General features: G+C 42.7%; 2 protein-coding genes across 3 annotated transcripts in view; both read right to left on the bottom strand.

The window, feature by feature from the left end:
* Nucleotides 1–342: 342 nt before the first annotated feature.
* LOC310870460 (Golgi reassembly-stacking protein 2-like) lies at nucleotides 343–6,984 on the bottom strand. Of its 2 annotated transcripts, none has more exons than XM_083781689.1 (10): nucleotides 6,815–6,984; nucleotides 6,151–6,231; nucleotides 5,806–6,009; nucleotides 5,074–5,160; nucleotides 4,698–4,828; nucleotides 3,650–3,782; nucleotides 2,671–2,797; nucleotides 2,362–2,448; nucleotides 2,110–2,232; nucleotides 343–1,718 (listed from the first exon to the last, which is right to left on the bottom strand). In XM_083781689.1, exons 1-10 carry the CDS (start codon nucleotides 6,875–6,877, stop codon nucleotides 1,426–1,428), a joined length of 1,329 nt encoding a protein of 442 aa, XP_083637815.1. In that variant the 5' UTR covers nucleotides 6,878–6,984; the 3' UTR covers nucleotides 343–1,425. The 2 variants fall into 2 exon arrangements, with proteins under 2 accessions (XP_083637815.1, XP_083637816.1); XM_083781690.1 differs by having other exon boundaries at nucleotides 2,686–2,797.
* A 4,601-nt stretch (nucleotides 6,985–11,585) lies between these two features.
* The window catches only part of LOC310871475 (glutamate decarboxylase 1-like), a gene marked incomplete at both ends in the record, with an annotated part of 21,832 nt that continues 15,384 nt past the window's right edge, over nucleotides 11,586–18,033 (bottom strand). Inside the window, 8 exons of the mRNA XM_083783025.1 lie at nucleotides 11,586–11,759; nucleotides 14,347–14,436; nucleotides 14,659–14,766; nucleotides 15,464–15,613; nucleotides 16,057–16,135; nucleotides 16,506–16,570; nucleotides 16,666–16,782; nucleotides 17,534–17,588. Coding sequence (XP_083639151.1) covers nucleotides 11,586–11,759; nucleotides 14,347–14,436; nucleotides 14,659–14,766; nucleotides 15,464–15,613; nucleotides 16,057–16,135; nucleotides 16,506–16,570; nucleotides 16,666–16,782; nucleotides 17,534–17,588 — 838 coding nt within the window. The remainder of the gene's footprint in view (nucleotides 11,760–14,346; nucleotides 14,437–14,658; nucleotides 14,767–15,463; nucleotides 15,614–16,056; nucleotides 16,136–16,505; nucleotides 16,571–16,665; nucleotides 16,783–17,533; nucleotides 17,589–18,033) is intronic.

The following is an 18,033-nucleotide window of genomic DNA, read 5'->3' as shown; positions in this document are numbered from 1 at the left end:
TTTTCTAGTTTGCAATGTTTTAATTTGAACACTTTCATTCACTTCGAGTGGATATAATTGTGGTTACACCATTTAACATTTTCATTGCAAAAAATGGTTCAAATGTCTTTTTAAAGGGCATGAAACCAACAGGACTATCCAATTGTATTTTAATATGTTTTAAAAATGTCGATGTAGTCCTCATTTAATTGTAACCCCATTTATCAGTGTCATTTGACAGAACTAGGAGCATGCAACATCTTCATTACTTCAAAAGCTTGCCTCCTGCTTCTAAGCAATGCTATGTATTATACATTATAAGTATTTTAATATCTGAAAGTAGTAACGGACACAAACATGATGCAGCATGTAAAATTCCATTGGCTTTATTGCTCACACTGTACATTAACATGTTTTCACAAAATCGTCTTAAGGTGACACCTGGTGGATAAGCGGCATCACGGCAACTCTGCTTTCCACTTGTCACTCAGGGCCATGCAAGGAGGGACCAAGTACTTCTTAGCAACTCCACACACACACCCATATGAAGCCATACCTAACCCCCACCACACACACACACCCAACACCGACCATAATCCATTCAGTAGTTCACCCAACCGTAACCTCCCGTCCCTTCTACCAGCGTGACCGCATGGCAGTCACCGTCTAAGAGGGGATTGGTTACAGACGGTATATTAGTTGTGCACTGTACAAAAGGGGATAAATGTGCCTAATCATTTCTAAACATGATGCGGTGCAAAATAATGCTGATTCATTCAGGAAAATCAAATCAAACAGAAAAAAGAATGGAATAAAAAATAGAATCTAATAGGGATATTATATAATTATAACCTTTATATATAGTATATAAAAAGACGATGGACAAAAGAAACACATGAACCAAAAACAGTATCTGCAGAGGTGGTAAGTAGACACTGAGCCCAACAATGTCTGCTTAAGATTCACACTAGATGACGCAGAAACGTCTTACGGGCTCATTTCCATTTTTCCTCTTAACCAGTGGTGGACAGTACACTTACTTAGTACTGTACTTAAGTACATTTGAGTATCTGAACTTTACTTGTATTTTTATGCTTATGACAATTCAAAGACGAATGTTGTACTTTTGACTCCACTACAATTTGAGGAAGGGAAAAGTACATTATAGGAAAATAGCCCATGTACTGTGTTGCGAGCTTGTAGATATGCTATAACTATCCATCCATGCTTCCTTCATAGCCCCAAGCAAATCCTCCCAAACAAACAGCTACTTGGACAAGCTGACATGTTCTGAACATCTGCAAACATGCTGTCCGCCCCCTTGGTGAAATAAATAGAGAAACAACACAAAAAACAAAGTGACTGACGGGGAAAGAGAGTGTAACCACTCCGTTTGTGTGAGTGTGTGTTTTGGTCGAACGATAAGCACGCCGCTCCATTCCTGCGTTACGATGATTCTGTCGCGGTCAACGGCGTGTCCGTGGGCGGCTGCGCTTCTGTGGCGATGCTCTCCGTGACGACGGGCGCAGGCTCCTCGGCAGCAGAAGGCGCTGTAAGAGGGACCTCTGGGGCGGTGGCGGCCCCGGGCAGGGTGACCGCCGAGGGGGGAAACAGTGGCACCACTCCCTGGGGCAGGAGAGGGGGCAGGGAGGACAGGGTGCTGGGCAGCAGAGGGGGCAGGGGGCCCAGACCCAGACCCGGTAAGTTGAGGGGTGGGAGAGCAGCCAGAGGAGGGAACGCTGCACAGAGAGAACCACAAATAGTGTGAAGACAGAAATAAAATCCAAGTATGGCCAAGTGTGATTTGTGAAACGGTTTCCTAAACAATCAACACAAAAATGTCAAATGAATATTTTAATAATATTGTTCCTGCTGTTCTACATACTGCTAACCAGGTGAGGATATCACAGATTGAGGCTTTAACCTTTGCTTTAATGGAAGATCTTCTGAAAATATTGTTATTATAATGCTAAAATAATAGCCGGAAATTCTTTCTTGCAGAAACTGTAGACCATTTTCACTGTGCAACATGCTTGCATAGAAGACATGCTGGCTTCTATGGAATAGAAGACAGCATGACTGAAATCAGTCATGGCGGCTGACAGATTTAACCCACGCAGACGGATCTACCTGTGGTTCCTGCCAGTAGCGGCAGGCCGCTGAGGGCCGGTAGCGACACGCCGCTGAGATCCGGTAGCGCTGACAGGTTGAGATTGGGGAGAAGGGGTAGGCCGGCCGGGAGCGGCATCAGACCTACGAGCACAAGAAGAACCCAACGTCATGTCTAGGAAGCACTGGCGGAGAGGACGGAACTAATGTTCAATCAATCAATGTTTGGGCCATAAACACTGGACGTGTTGAATGATGTAACAATCACACAACCTGGTAGCGTTGTGGCAGGAGTGAAGTTGATGGCAGCAGGGTTGAGCGGAGCGAGGGGGTTGGGTAACAACGGAACTGTGGGTAGACCTGAGAGAGAGAGAGAATTTGTGCGATTAATGAGATGAGAATTGGAAAATTGCTAAATACTTGTGCTTAATGAGCTGTAGTTATTGGGTTACAACAACAAACAGATTCTGATTACATTCATATTATAATTGTGTGATTTCATCCAGAGAGAGAATGTGTGTGCGTGCGTGCTCATTTTAGGAACAGAAAGAAGAAAAGAAGAAACTAAAACTAAGGATGCACCTGTGTGAAGCTCACTGGGCATGGTGGGCGGGGCTGTGGTGCTGACTGACAGGGCAGAGAGGGACTCCTCTAGCCCAGTGGGGACGGATGCTAAGATGGGGGAGGGAGTCACGGCTGAGAGCTGCACCTGGGGGACGGAGTGGAGATGAAGAGAGGAGTAGGACGAGAGACCGTATAGGGGGAAAAAAACAGGTATGGTGACGTTCATTATTAAATAACATTATTCTCTGCCTCACCCATACCTGCATACATATAACATTTTCCCCAAGTGTTTTAACAGGAAACCTAACAATGAAAGTCCAAATCTTGCCAAGAGGATACAGAATATTGTATTGAATACTATTGGACATTAGGATGGGACACGTTGGCCACAGTCCAATTGCCCATGCTCATTTACACAGACTGGTTGGTTTGGTTTGTGCCACTCCGCCAGATAAACCTCAATTAATCATGTACATTCGGCTGGTCAAATACCAAGTGACGGGTGAATGTTGGAATAAATCAACTGCCGTGGATGATGGATGAAAATATTCCCTGCTACGTTATAGGAATGCATCTCGCATCAATTAAATCAAGTTGATACTCTAGCCATATCTCCATCGAAACGTTTTACAGCATGCCATTATCAACACGGATATGAGAGGGTCTGCGTGACCATGTCTGTCTGTGTGACCGGAGCTAATCTCACAAACTGCTGGAGCGATACGGTCAGCGCCAAACTTTGTATGCATGTCTTCAGTAGTCTACAGAAGTATCCGTCTATTTGAAGTATATTTTTTCATCTTTTATACCTCTCACACTGAAACCTTACCCAAATTTGGAGTCCTAGATACATAATACGTCAAACTGATGGAGATGTGCCCAGGCCAAGACACATTTGTTGTTTTAGTACATATAATATAACAAAATATGCTTGACATTTAGATAACAGTACAACCATACATCCTGCTGGAGTATTGTAATGTAAATGCAGACTGACCTCAGTGAAGCCATCTTTCAGGGGACTCCCGGGCTCGCTGGGAACGTTTGCTGGGAAACTGATCTTCTTGCCCTCTTCAAACGGCCGCGTGGGGATCCTGTGGAGGTACCCGTACCCGATTCCACAACCCAGGCTGCAACACGGGAAAGAAAGAAAACAGTTGACTGTCTGACGATCAACAGAAGAAAACAGAGCTCATCTGTCAGTTGAGTGCTGGCGTCCCATGCCACCCAACAAAGTTCACAGCAGGAAGGCAACAGCTGCTTACAGTTCCCACTTTTTTTTCTTTCTTTTTTTTGATATTTATTTTTGCGGCTTACGCCTTTTATTGATTTTTGAAGGGACAGACAGTAGGCTGACAGGAAACGGGAGAGAGATGGGGGGATGACATGCAGTAAAGGCCGTGTCGGGTTCGGGAGTCGAACCCGCGGCACACTGCGACTGGATTACCAGTCCGGTGCCCAGACCGTTACGCCACGGCCTGGGCCACAGTTCCCACTTTTAAGTACCTGGGAAGCATAATATCTGACACCTGCACGATGGAGGACGAGATCCAAAACCACCTTAAACAAGCCTCAACATCTTTTGGTCGTCTACAGAAAAGGGTGTTTCTAAACAGCAACAATCAATCTCTACACCAAAGTGCTTGTGTACAAAGCAGTATGCATCTCTACGCTACTGTATGGCAGCTGCAACATCAACTCAGGTGGCTGGGGCACGTCATTCTAGACTACACAGCCACCAGAAGACTCACAAATAGTAAGACGATGCCTGGTCATCAACGGACACAATGGACAACCGCAAGCATGCATTTGTGTGTAGCTAATGACATCAGAATGTAATGATGCATGCATGTGGTTATAGTGTGTAGTGTACCCAGCATGCACATTTGTGTTTGTGTATATCAATTTAAGAGAGTGCGTTACATTTGCCAGGACAAGGTCTACGCAGAACAAGGCTCTGCAGGTTAAGCTCTACTGCCAGATCATGAGGCCGATGACAAACAGGTACTGTGTGTTGCATGTATGTGTGCTTGCGTGCACATTACCTGCCCTCTCCTCCCCAGGCACTGTTTGGTGTGATGACCACCTCTCTACAGTTGTCTGTGTCAGTGTTGTACACATACAGTTTCAAGCCCTTCCCTTCATGGGTCTCTATCAGAGAGAACAGGTCTTCTGACTACAGAGACAGATAAAGAGTGGAACAGGATGTTAAAAGAACATCATAATACAACTTCAACAATCAAAGCAAATTATCGCCTCACTGTAACAAAGGATTAAGGCACCAACTGCATTAGAGGTCATCACAGTGGGCAGTGAGTGCACCATGTTCTACTTTGATTATTACACTGTCCAACATACCTCATTCATAATCATAACACTATCCAACATGCCTCATTCACAACACTATCCTATCCAACATACCTCATTCATTACGGTGTCAGCTCCTATGATGTAATCAGTGTGCGGCCGCAAACCAGCCAGGGCTGCTGGAGAATTTGGCTCCACTTCCTGTGAGATGCAGAGAAGAATGATGAGGAAAGAAGCAGCAAAAATAACAGACAAAACCATTGCAGTGGCCTGGCCTTGTGGTGTCCACCCTGAGACTAGTAGGAGTTCAATCCCCAGCCGACTCATTGTGTTAAAAAGAATAATGGTACCCAATGTCTCCCAGCTTGGCACTATATCTTGCCTTATCCCTAAACTTATTTATAATTTGCCATTTTTTTTAAATGGTACAAATAGCCGATCTGCAAGCTAACAACGTGTCGATGTAGATTGGCTAGTTGAACTATTTTTAAATGTTTTAAAATAGTAAGAAATAGCAAATAAGTTTAGAGATAAGGGGTGGCGCAAGATGGAGCCCATAGCGGAACATGCTAACCCTCCCAATTTGAGAGGAGCAACAGAATGCCCTTGCCTGCCGGCTTCCCACTTGCAAACACAGCCAATTGTGTTTGTTGAAGCACCCGGCCACACTAGAGGAATCGAACCCCGGTTTCAAGGGTGATAGGTGGGACCTTTACCCCGTGTTCCACCTGGACACCCAAAAACACACTCTTTTTGGCTACTGGGACACACCAGTGTGTTGTCAGCAAAAACACTAACACTATCTCCCCTTTTTCTACAAAAAAAACAAACATATTGTCTACTGACCAGCACGTGCCAAACATTTTCGTTTGCTCCCTCAAAACTGCAGAAGCGAATGGAGACCCCGAGTAGCCCCTGTCCTCCCCACATGGTGCTGGGTGTGACGGTGGACTCTCTGAGCTCCAGGGTCTTGGAGGAGTAAACCAACATCTTTACAGGCTTCTCCACACTGGCCTTCAGCAGGTCCTTCAGGGTGTCATTGTCCTTGTCCTGGAGGACAGCCATTGGGTATTGGAAAAGGAAGCATTTAATACAATGCAGTGCTGGAGCTCTGTTTTCATCAGACGTACCTCTACTTTGAATGTGTACTATAAGTCACACAGCATTTTTCTAGAATGCCAGAGCACTTACCAGTCTAGTGTTATTTATGGAGACGATGAAGTCAAAGAAAGGTTCCAGACCTGCCCGGTGGCCCGGTGAGTTTTCCTGGACCTGCACACACAATAAACTTGAGCTACAGTATTTTATGCCTAGTTCATGGTTGCTGCTGCAAATGGTCGGTTTACTCGGTTGCATGGCTGTGTGTGTGCTTTGCAACTCTTGCAATGCACGTGTCTAAACCTTTTGGAATTAAAGTGACCTGGGCTGAAAAACATATAGCAGTTAGCGTCCTTGGAAACGAGCTGGTATAATTAAACTAGTCACTTGTAGTAGAGGGGGTAGTATAATTTAATCTTTCTTTTTCTCCCCTCGATGACAAGTAAGCGCGCTGGCTTGGCAGCTTTCAGCTGTAATATCATAGCTGCCTGGTGGCTATTAGTAGCAGCCGTGATGCTTATATCTCCAAGCAGAATGAGAACACATAAACACAATACACTCTCTGTCTGTATGTGGGAAAACCAAATGATCGCAGTAACACGAATCAAATTAAAGGTGAACCTGATCACAACACATAGACAGTACACATACAATACATAGGCTACAGTCAATTATCACCCCAGCCAGGCCTGTAGTCAACAGACTGAGCTAAAGCTAGCTGCCTGCTGAATGCGGGCTGTGAATGTCCAGCACTGACCCGGAGAACATGGTAGCCTTCAGAACCACCCCCAGGTATCTCCACGCTCTGAGATCCTCCCATGGCTCTGCTGTTTGCTGGTAGTGTGTTGTTGTTTCTGTTAAAAGGCTCAGATCAGATCACACACAGGCTTTGGAATATACGGTTCTACCCCGGTACACGTCGCCGACTAAAAGAGCTGAGCGGTCTGCGCATGCGCTGTTACGTGGCAGGAAGCAAAACAACCCCACAAGTGAAGCGGGTATGTGTAGTTCTTGATGGTTTGTTTGTAGGCTTAACGTGGCAGAGGGCTCTGGGGCCCTTCTGCGTAGGCGGAGGGGCCATAGAGTTATATAATAATAGAGTCATCCACGAACAGGAACCAGAAAAAACAAACCATAACATAATGTTTGTTTTTTTCTTGTAATTTTAGTTTTATCTTTGGTTTTCTTAGGGGATATCTGTAGGCCTATTTGTTTTTCTCTTATTGCTACTTTTCATCTGCCCCTCAGTTGTCAACGTCATACAAATTTAAAAAAAATAATCATACTATAAATCATAAAAATTAAATAAAAATGACATACAAAAGATACAAATATACAGTAGGCCTACTATGCAAAAACATAAACAGAGAATCCCTCTGAGCCAAAACAACTAAAGTTCGTGTCATACACAACATTGTACATTGTGCTAGATCTGTTCACAATGTCTCGCTCCTGGTCATTGTTAGTGTACCATTGTTGGAGATTTGTTGTATACTTTGAGTAAAGGTTAAATAAAAAAGGAAGTTTCACAACCTAAGGATTCAAACTAGTATTAGGCCACTTTGATACAGAAATGTAGTTTACTTTTGATAAAAAATCTGAAGTATAAATTTGGGCCAATAATGTATTATAAATAAATATATTTTAAAATGTGTTTACTGTTTAGAGATTGTCAAGACAGACAGCGAACAACAGAGGGCAGTGACAGACAGTAGCATTGCACGTCACTCTCTCTGTGCTGAGCAATCTGGGTACCCATTGGCAAAAAAAAGGAAAAACAGAGCCCTCTTTTCCAAGCAGGGTCCACTGTCAAAATCTCCAATTTGATTATATGCTTTCCATGTAAATCGTATGAAATGGCATTGATTAAAACCTCCAGAGGTAACTCTCTTTCAACAAAATTGGCATTGGAAGCTGTATCACACATTGTAGCAGCACTGCAGCATGCAGGCAAATGATCTACATTTCACATAAATTATAGAAAGAGAGGAGAGGAAAGGTAGAGGAAAGGAGGACAGGAGAGGAAATATGTTGAGATGAGAAGATGGAGCAAGAGTCGACAAGAGAAGAGAGCATATAGTAACACAGCCAATTGGACAGGAAGACACACACAGCTGGGGGCCAAACAAAGCCTCCTTTCGGATGATTAGGCAGAGGCAATTGTGTGTGTGTGTGTGTGTGTGTGTGTGTGTGTGTGTGTGTGTGTGTGTGTGTGTGTGTGTGTGTGTGTGTGTGTGTGTGTGTGTGTGTGTGTGTGTGTGTGTGTGTGTGTGTGTGTGTGTGTGTGTGTGTGTGTGTGTGTGTGTGTGTGTGTGTGTGTGTGTGTGTGTGCGTGTGTGCGTGCGTGGCTAGGCTAATGACAGAATGTTTATAAGGGAGGCTGAGGGAACGTCCTGCAGAAGGTAATTTGTAGAACCATAGAACATCAGTTTTCTTCTGTATGCTTGTATCTTTATGTATTTTGTCTCTGTGTAAACTAAACAGTGTATAATGAAGTTCAAGTCATCACTCAGCTTGTCTCAACTCTATCAGGTAAATGTCAGTGTAATACAATCGGCTTGTCTCTATGTATACCATTTTACAATTTAGGCATTTAGCAGACACTCCAGAGCGACTTACATTAAGCAAGAACAACACATGGTAATACATCAAATACATAGAAATAGTCATCAAGGATCATAACAAGTAAGGTTAGAACCTAACAATCTGTCTAACAGTAGAATATATGTACAATGAAACTGTAAGTATACACTATAGGATGCTATGTCTCCATAATATGCTATATAAATTACGTAATATAGCCTTTGCAAATGCCAGTTTGTCGAGGCTAGGGCAAGTGCTGCGGGATAAGGTGGAGTCTGAAGGGATGAGTTGTCATGGTTGGATCAGACTTTGAAGATATTGCTTTGTAGACCAACAAGTGTTTTGTACTTTTGTACTGTGCGGGCAGTATAACCTCGAGCCAATGGAGGGAGCGGAGAAGGGGGGTCATGACAATTTTGGCTGGTTGAAGACCAAGCGTGCTGCGGCATTCCTTGCATATGTCATTGTGAGACAGAGACAACAGCTTTAAGTTGTGTCTGTATGCTTCAATTAAAGACAGACTCACATGTTGTTGACTTCAATAGACTTTATTATAGACTTTATTATGTATGTTCTGTTAAAGTGCCTATACTGCAATGAAACATCCAAGGAGATGTCTCCCCTCCATCAAAACTGGTCTCATCATGAAGACAGCTCACATAATATAGGATTCATTGGTCACATAGTACACATATTATCATATGATTTTATGCCGTTGTGCAGTACACATATGTGGTCCCTAGATACCATTAATACTTATGAACGTAAACTCTCATAATATTACTGCTATAGTACACATCCATTTACAATGGAAGAAATAAAGGTGGACATGTGCAAATACATCTACCAGAAACTCTTTCGTACAATTTACGCAGAAGTCCCTGAAACACTTGAGCATACGTGTATTACAAGGAATTATATACTATATTACAGTGAATCTATGAGGATTGAGACAAGGGGGAAAACAATCCTCTCTTACTAGACTCTTAAGAGAGCGCACTATTCTGTCAGACACCATTGACATCTTTGCGCTTCTGCCTAAAACTATAAAGCAGTGGTTCTCAAAGTGCATAGCCTACCAGAAACTCTTCCGTACAATTTACGCAGAAGTCCCTGAAACACTTGAGTATGAAACAGGGTTGCTTGAGGATGAGGAATAGTCTAATTTCACTATTATTTCACCACCTAGAATGAGATATTCTCTTACTATGGCATTAAATCTTTTCAAATGGGTTTCCACAGTGGATAATATGTCATATTATATATCACTTTTGAGGGTCCTTGGTCTGAAGATGTTTGAGAACCACTGCTATAAGTGCTGACATGCAGGACTGCCAGATGATGATAATCACCCTCAGCCTCATTATACACATATTACAGTATACTGTACACCCTCGGTTCATCATAATCTCATTGGAAGGCCGGTCATTCACCCCGAAGAAACATTCAGTCAAAGAGATGCGAAAACACATAAGGAGATGCGATCCTACAAATTGCGTCAATATTAGGCAGGAGTCAACATGAGGCAACATCTTAGCAACACTGACAACTTATGAGGGGTTTTGTAATTTGTACCTATACACAAAGAGAGGCGGATAGATTGCTGTGTTCCCGATTTTCTCATTCTTTGGCTGACTAAGTCACTACAGATAAACTACTAAAGTTCTGATTGATTGACTTACATTTACAAATGTATTACCATGTAATATACATAAAGATACAGTTACAATAAAATACCTGACTCTGCAACCAGTGGTAATGCAATAAAGAAATACTATATTTTGTATATAACTAAATATTCATATTCATATTCATATGTTAACATAGTTAAAAAGACATACAGGTATCATGTGCTTGCATGGAAACAGACAACGAGCCAGCGTTTTACATCTCCCATTCAAAAGTGGGGATGGATTCACCGATTTCAGATACCAAACTTAAGCTTACAGTAGTTCTTCAGACCAAAGACCCACGACAAGACGACGCCTTTTTTTTTGCCAGATTCAAACTTTGTCGTACAATGCTGAAAATAACTGACATACAAGATCAGAGCGCACCGCAGATGCAACGCCTTGTTGTGAGCTTGTAGATCTGCTATTTTGGCGCGCGACACCACCATTAAACCTTCGTAACCATATGGTGTTAACCCCAGGTTAAGCTTATATATATTTTTAAACACAGTGCTAGCACAGAGTACACCGCACAATACAAACAACTGCAACATACTGAATATTCACACCTGCTCACACACTGGGTGCAGGGTTAGGACAAGGGGATTGGTGCATTAGGATTTAAATTCATGTGCAGTTGTGAGCACCAATAATTCAATACATAATAGAATTGGCAAATGATAAGTAATATTAGAATCTGTGCTTTCCTTACTTCGTTTATATTCAGGCACACCCGTCACACGTTCATGCGAGGACGCACACACGCACACACACGCACACACACGCACACAGGCACGCACACACACACACACACACACACACACACACACACACACACACACACACACACACACACACACACACACACAAATTCCTACGTGATGGAGAAACTGTTGACCAACTGGAGGACACACTAGATTAAATACACACGTGTACAGGACTCTACAGCACACACATACGTACGTAGTACATACATACATACATACATACATACATACATACATACATACATACATACATACAATATATTAACTAGTCAGAGTATGAGCCAGGGCCTTCAGACACTGGTGTATATATTGTATATCCTGCCTAGAGTCTGGGACAGACAAAGTAACACACTTAAAAGTCTCTCTCATGGCAAAAGGTTCTGTTCAGGACACTGCAGGTATGATTATATCTGCATCACTGTGAGCTTTTCTCTCCATCAACACGGGCCCTAGAGTGAACACAGATAAGATGACGTGTAGTTCTGGCCTCCTGCCCCCGGGGGGCTGCCTACAGGTCATGGCCCAGCCTCTCTATCTCATCTATGAGGAAGTCGATGTCAGACTGGGTGGCAGCAGGGTTGGAGATGACCATGCGGAAGAAGTTGACCTTCTGACCCTGAGGCTGGTAGCCCACCATGGTGGTCCCTGACTCCATCATCATGGCCTTGATCTTTGGCGCCACCTGTAGGAGCAGAGAAAATAGAATTTGAACTGATCAGAATATGAGCAGAATATATTCTGCAGAACAGGTTCATATTACTTGGGTAGATTATGATAGATATATCTGTGTGTGCATGTATACACACATTTATTAGGAGTTGTTAATTGAAATAAATCACTTGTCTATATTGTGACACACAACATTCCTTAAAGGGCCACTTCACCCCTTTTGCCACCAGAGCTTATTCTAATGATGTTTAGGACACAAGAAACACTTTCCTGGGGTTTTTATGTGTGTAATATTTATTTATTTATTTTATATATATATATTTTAGTCATCCATGTTCATGACCAAAAACCTGTCATGAAAATGTGGTCTCACTTCCTTCCTGGACTAAAAGTCACACCTCCATGCCGCCTCCTCCCTCTCCACAAGGAGGGGAAGTGCCCTAAAGCAGCGGTTCCCCCTGATCTAGCTGACGCACCCGCCAATGTTAAAATATATATTTATATATATATATATATATATATATATATATATATATATATATATTGCATTATTATTACACATAGGCTAGCCAAAATGCAGTAATAATATTAGTCTTGCGCATCCTTTCAGTTTCATTTCAGGGAGAGTGACACACATACACACACACACACACACGCACACGCACACGTACACGCACGCACACACACACACACACACACACACACACACACACACACACACAAAGACTGAAGCATTTCCAAATTCCACCTGGTGTTATTAATTAGCCTATTTAGCTAAGCTTGCACTGCGCAGTGCTCCTGGTTAACATAGCCGCTTCTGACTCGTATGGATTACTGGATTTTATAGTTTTGGTTAACTAAAGATACAGCAAAGCATGGACAAAGTGAGTGGTCTCTTGTCTTGAGTTAAACTGTGCATGTGTGAGAGGAGGGGGAGGAGCGGGGGCCAGAATGTCAGACTGCACTCTCTCTCAAGACACGGAGAGTATGAGACATATGGGCTGTATTTTGCGTGTCTTAAGTACCAGGTCTTATTACTTAACTTAAGACCTGGAGGCGTGGTCAATGCTCTTTGGCCACTCGTGATCAAATGGCATTGATCACGCCTCCAGGTCTTAAGTTAAGTAATAAGACTTGGTACTTAAGACACGCATAATACAGCCCATAGAGCGGCTGCGGCTCTATACATCTCCGTAAAACGGTGTTTTACCGATTTTGCTATTTACAGTGTTAAATAACACCATAAGCTGTCCGCCATTAACCTTTTCATGTCGTGCACCCCCTAGAGAACGTTCACGCACCCAAAGTGATCACAGTTTGGGAAAGCCTGCACTAAAGCAATATTTATGGGCATTGTGGGAATTCAGCAATTCAGTCAAACCCTAGTCAAACAGACAGACTTCATTATGTTTCTGGCCATAGGGTGCACATTTCTAATTGTGCTACTGTTATCTAGCCTACTACAAATACTATTAACATTGAGTGACTGCAGTTTATTCCAGCTGTGAAATGTCCCTTTAATACTATATGAGGAAGTCTCCAACAAACACCTAGTGGTAGAAATCTCCAGCCAAGTGAGCATCATCTGCACTAACGTTTCCTCCAACGTTTGTCAGTCATCAGTATCCACTATACAGTCAGGTGGTAACAGCCTGAATTCTCAACCACCCTCCCCCCTCCTGCTCTCTCAGTGGCCATTTCATAGCATTGTTTAAACTAGTGAAGTCGGCGGAAAGGAGACCGGGGATTTCATCACCCTTTAATGAGTTTTATGAGAGTAGGAAGCTGATAGGTGGACGATGTAGCTTGTTGTTTTAACAGATGCTAGGTTTGAGGTTTAGGCTGGTGTCCTATAGTTTCATTGAAGCACTAAATTGTTGATTATATTACTCTGATCTTGCAGCTGTACGTGGAACTGTATAAGAGTAATAATAATAATAATAATAATTTTATTTATAACGCACTTTATATTCAACAGAATCTCAAAGTGCTACAGCAAATGAATAAAAGCAAAAGAAACAACACACCATTAAAAACATCTAATAGAACAGGAACATTTAAAACATAAGGGCAAGGCTATAAAAATGCTTTGGTAAAAAGGAAAGTTTTTAGTCCTCTCTTAAAAGTGTCGACCAACTGTGGGGATCTCAGGTGGGCGGGGAGAGCGTTCCACAGTTCGGGGTGACGGAGCAGAAGGCCTGGTCACCCATGGTGCGTAGGTTTGTCTTTATGGGTTTGAGGAGGTTGGTGTTTGAGGAGCGGAGGGAGCAGGTTGAGGATTGAAGGGTGACAAGTTCCTTGAGGTGGGGGGGGGGGGGGGGGGGGTGTTGCCGTGGATGCACTGGTGGGTTAGCAGGGAAATCTTATATTCAGTCCGGAATGAGATGGGGAGCCAGTGGAGTGAACGGAGGATGAGTGTGATGTGCTCGTATTTACTCACTCTCATCAGGATCCTAGCAGCTCTGTTCTGAATGTATTGGAGCCTTTGAAGGCTCCAATACTCCAATACACTCCAAAGAGTGTCTGCTAAATGCCTGTTTGGCAATGGACTGTAAATTGAGGAGATGGGAACCAGGCTGATTGATTGACAGGTGTCTTACCCTGTGGAGCTTCTCTCTTCTCTCCTCACCCTCCGGCATGCCTCTGATACTGGGTGGAATGTACCAGAAACAAACGTTTGTGTGCTGGGGCTGTGGACAGACAATAAACACTGGCTATCATCACAACCAAACACAAACCAAAGTAAAGTTTAAAGCTCAAAGAATGGCCATATTGGCCAAATTATGATTAGTTGGCCATTATTATGATGCAGTTGTTGAATATTCTAAATATATCTAAATATATTATTATATAACACAGAACTGGCTGATGCATGTATGTTGCATTGTGTTAGAGAGAGGAGAGTAGCTCACCACTCCGTCAAACACCATCTGGTATCCCTCTCTGTTCTTGATTTTGTTGTAGAGGTACTGAGACAGGTCCAAACATTTGTCAATGTGCTGCTCGAACCCTATGGTGCCCTGTAGAGAAAACAATTCAATTTAGCCAACGATCAGTACAAACTGTACAGTCTTGTCTGTGTGTGATTGGGTAGTTGTAGATGTAATTCTGCGCATCTGTCTTTATCTCTATCATGTCTGTGTTTATGTGTGCATGTGCATCATAGGGATGGAGCTATGCAATTTGTATTGATAATTAGCACCTTATCGATTCTAGTTATTGATCAGGGCTTTTATCGAGCCCACTATTGAGCCTTTTCTAATATTTTGTGGAAAGATGTAAGGCGACAAATTCTGCACTAAACCAAAATCTTTTTTATTGGCCAGTTGTGAGTTAAATGAAGATGACAAAAGTAAAAGAATATTTTTGCCTGTCATTAAAACAACCATTTAATAAGTGTTAAATGGCTTTATATTTAATACTGTAATAATTATGATAAAATCTCCATGTCTCTTCAGCTCTCTCTATAAACAGAAAATGCATATTTATTTAACCAAAAATGATCACTTGCACTACATCTTACTAGGGCCTTCAAATACAGTAATATATATGATAACAGGCTCGAGAAGCTCAAAGCTTACTGATACCGGGTACTCGATAAATTCCATCCTTAAATTGTGAGTTTGCACGTTCTCTTTGATTGTGTTTTGTATGTGGTAATATTTGAGAATGTGGGTGTACGGGTATGGGTATGTGCAATTATGAGCTGTACTTCACCTTGGCCTTCCACATCAGCCAGAACTTGAAGATGTCCACATGTCGGCCACACTGGATGGCCTTGTCCCCTGTGTCATAGGTGACATCATACTGCTTGTCTGGTTGGAAAAGGTAGCCAGCACACATGGAGTTACAGCCTGCCAGGATGCCCTGAAGATGCACACACACACACACACACACACACACACACACACACACACACACATACACACACACACACACACACACACACACACACACACACACAGTTAATGCATCACTATACTGGAAACAACCTCACATTTGACAAGAAGTTTTCAAACTGAAACACCATTTAGCAGTGTTTGTGTGTGTGTGTGTGTGTGTGTGTGTGTGTGTGTGTGTGTGTGTGTGTGTGTGTGTGTGTGTGTGTGTGTGTGTGTGTGTGTGTGTGTGTGTGTGTGTGTGTGTGTGTGTGTGTGTGTGTGTGTGTGTGTGTGTGTGTGAGACTGTGAACATGTGTGCGTGAGTGGGTGCGTGCGTGCGTTCATGTGTGCATGCGTGAGCGTTTGTTTGTGTGTGCGTGCGTGTGTGCGTGCGTGTTTGTGTGCGTGTTTGTGTGCGTATATGATTACCTTATCTCTGACCAGGATAGCAGAACATTGTAGAGGCACGCCCATCATTTTATGAGGGTTCCATGTGACAGAATTGGCCCTGAGAAGATGACAATCAAGGTTGTGGTCTTACGTTTCATAAAGAAGTTGCACATTGGTACACCCATGGGCATGGCTCTGGGTACACCTAAACCTGTTTTTAACATCAACCATAAATAATCTTAGGTTTCATGTCCCTTTGTGTGACACCGGGAGGCAAAGCGGTGACCTTCCGATTCCCAGGCGGCCTCTCTACCCACTCAGCTACTGTTATCCCAGATATACTTTGTAGTATAACCTCGTTCTATTCTTAGCACTCTCAATTCCAAGACAATTTAATCCTGTAAATATATTCACACTTTGACTGCTCTGGGTAACAGCGTCTGCTAAAGACCTAAATTGTAACTGTAAATGACATTTAATTCAATCACCTTTCGATCCCGTTGAGCTTATGACGATGTTTCCTGGACATGAGCAGGCCACCTCCCCACGCTCCCTGTTGAAGGAACACGCAACTTTAAAAGGTGTACACACACACACACACACACACACACACACACACACACAGGAGAGTGTGTTCACATTACTCACATCAACGTGAAGCCACAGGTTGTACTTCTCACAGATGTCAGCAATCTCGTTGATTGGGTCGAAGGCTCCGTAAACCGTGGAACCGCCAGTGGCGTTCACAAACAGCGGCACGTAACCCTGCAGTGTTGAGACAGCAGAGTGGATGAGAGACCAAAACATCATGTCAATAATAATAATTCAGTCAGACAACTCACGAATACATTTAACCAATATTTATTAGAGAATGAGAATACAAGTGTGCATATAATATTAGACTTGGCGTTCGGCTCTGCTGCATTTTCTCCCTGCTCGGCACGATTGAACACCATCGTAAAACATTAAGAGCAGGTAGATAGATATACAATAAAACCTCCATGGGGAGCATAAATAACTGAACCCACCGGTGGTGGTGGGAGCAAACATCACATACAACCAGGAACCATATGCAGAGGAAGGCAGGAAGAGCATGCAGACTGGTGAGCTTAAGTAGCCCGCCCAATTGGTCAGCTGACTGCCACATCAGTGAATGACGTGTGGGACTTGCATACGCTTATACACCCACATAGTAATGCAGCATGTTAACCCCTTGAGTATAGTATGCGCCTTTGAGCATGGCATGAACCCCCTCGAGTATGTCTGCATGAACTAACTCCGCAGGCTATGCATCATTAATCCAAATCTACAACGTAACTGAATGTATGTAATGTAAATAATTGTAGTGGAGTAAAAATACAATATTTGCCTCTGAGATGTAGTGGAGTATAGAAGTAAAAATATTGGAAATGGGAATTACTGAAGTAAAGTAAAGTACAAATACATCAAAATTATACAGTACTTCACCACTGGTGAAGAAGAAAGAAAGAAAGGAAAGAAAGAAAGAGAAACTGACCTTCTGCTTAGCATCAATAATCTTAGCTTCCAGGTCTGCAGGAATGACTCTGCCCCTGAGAAAGACCAGAAAGGTCATAGGTCACACAGGAACATCATGACATGAATTTTCACTGTGGAGAACGATGAGCAAAAAAAGGAATCCCACACACTGTCTTCATGAAAAAAAAACTAAATCTATAGTTCCATTTAGAAGTGACTGTGTCATTCAACACTAAAATAACAATGATCCAATCAGCTATAGTATACTGTATCTATTATTTGTATGTATGCATGTCTATAGAGCGTCACAGTCATGACGACGCCAGGCCCAGGAAATAATTCCTGATGCATTTTTGCCATAGACATTTTAAAAAGTATTTATTTAAAGACCTTTTAAGCGTCGTACAAAGCCAACTCGAGTTGTGACAAATCATGACAATAAACACAATATTTTGATCAAACAAATAATTACAAAGAAGAAAAACAAGAAAAAAAGTGCCGTTTTCTTCTTCTTTCTAA

The sequence above is a fragment of the Protomyctophum parallelum genome (assembly GCF_964188405.1).
Source record: "Protomyctophum parallelum genome assembly, chromosome: 14".
NCBI lineage: Eukaryota > Metazoa > Chordata > Actinopteri > Myctophiformes > Myctophidae > Protomyctophum > Protomyctophum parallelum.
The sequence above is the reverse complement of the archived record's forward strand: the minus strand, read 5'-3'. Positions and strand labels throughout refer to the sequence as shown.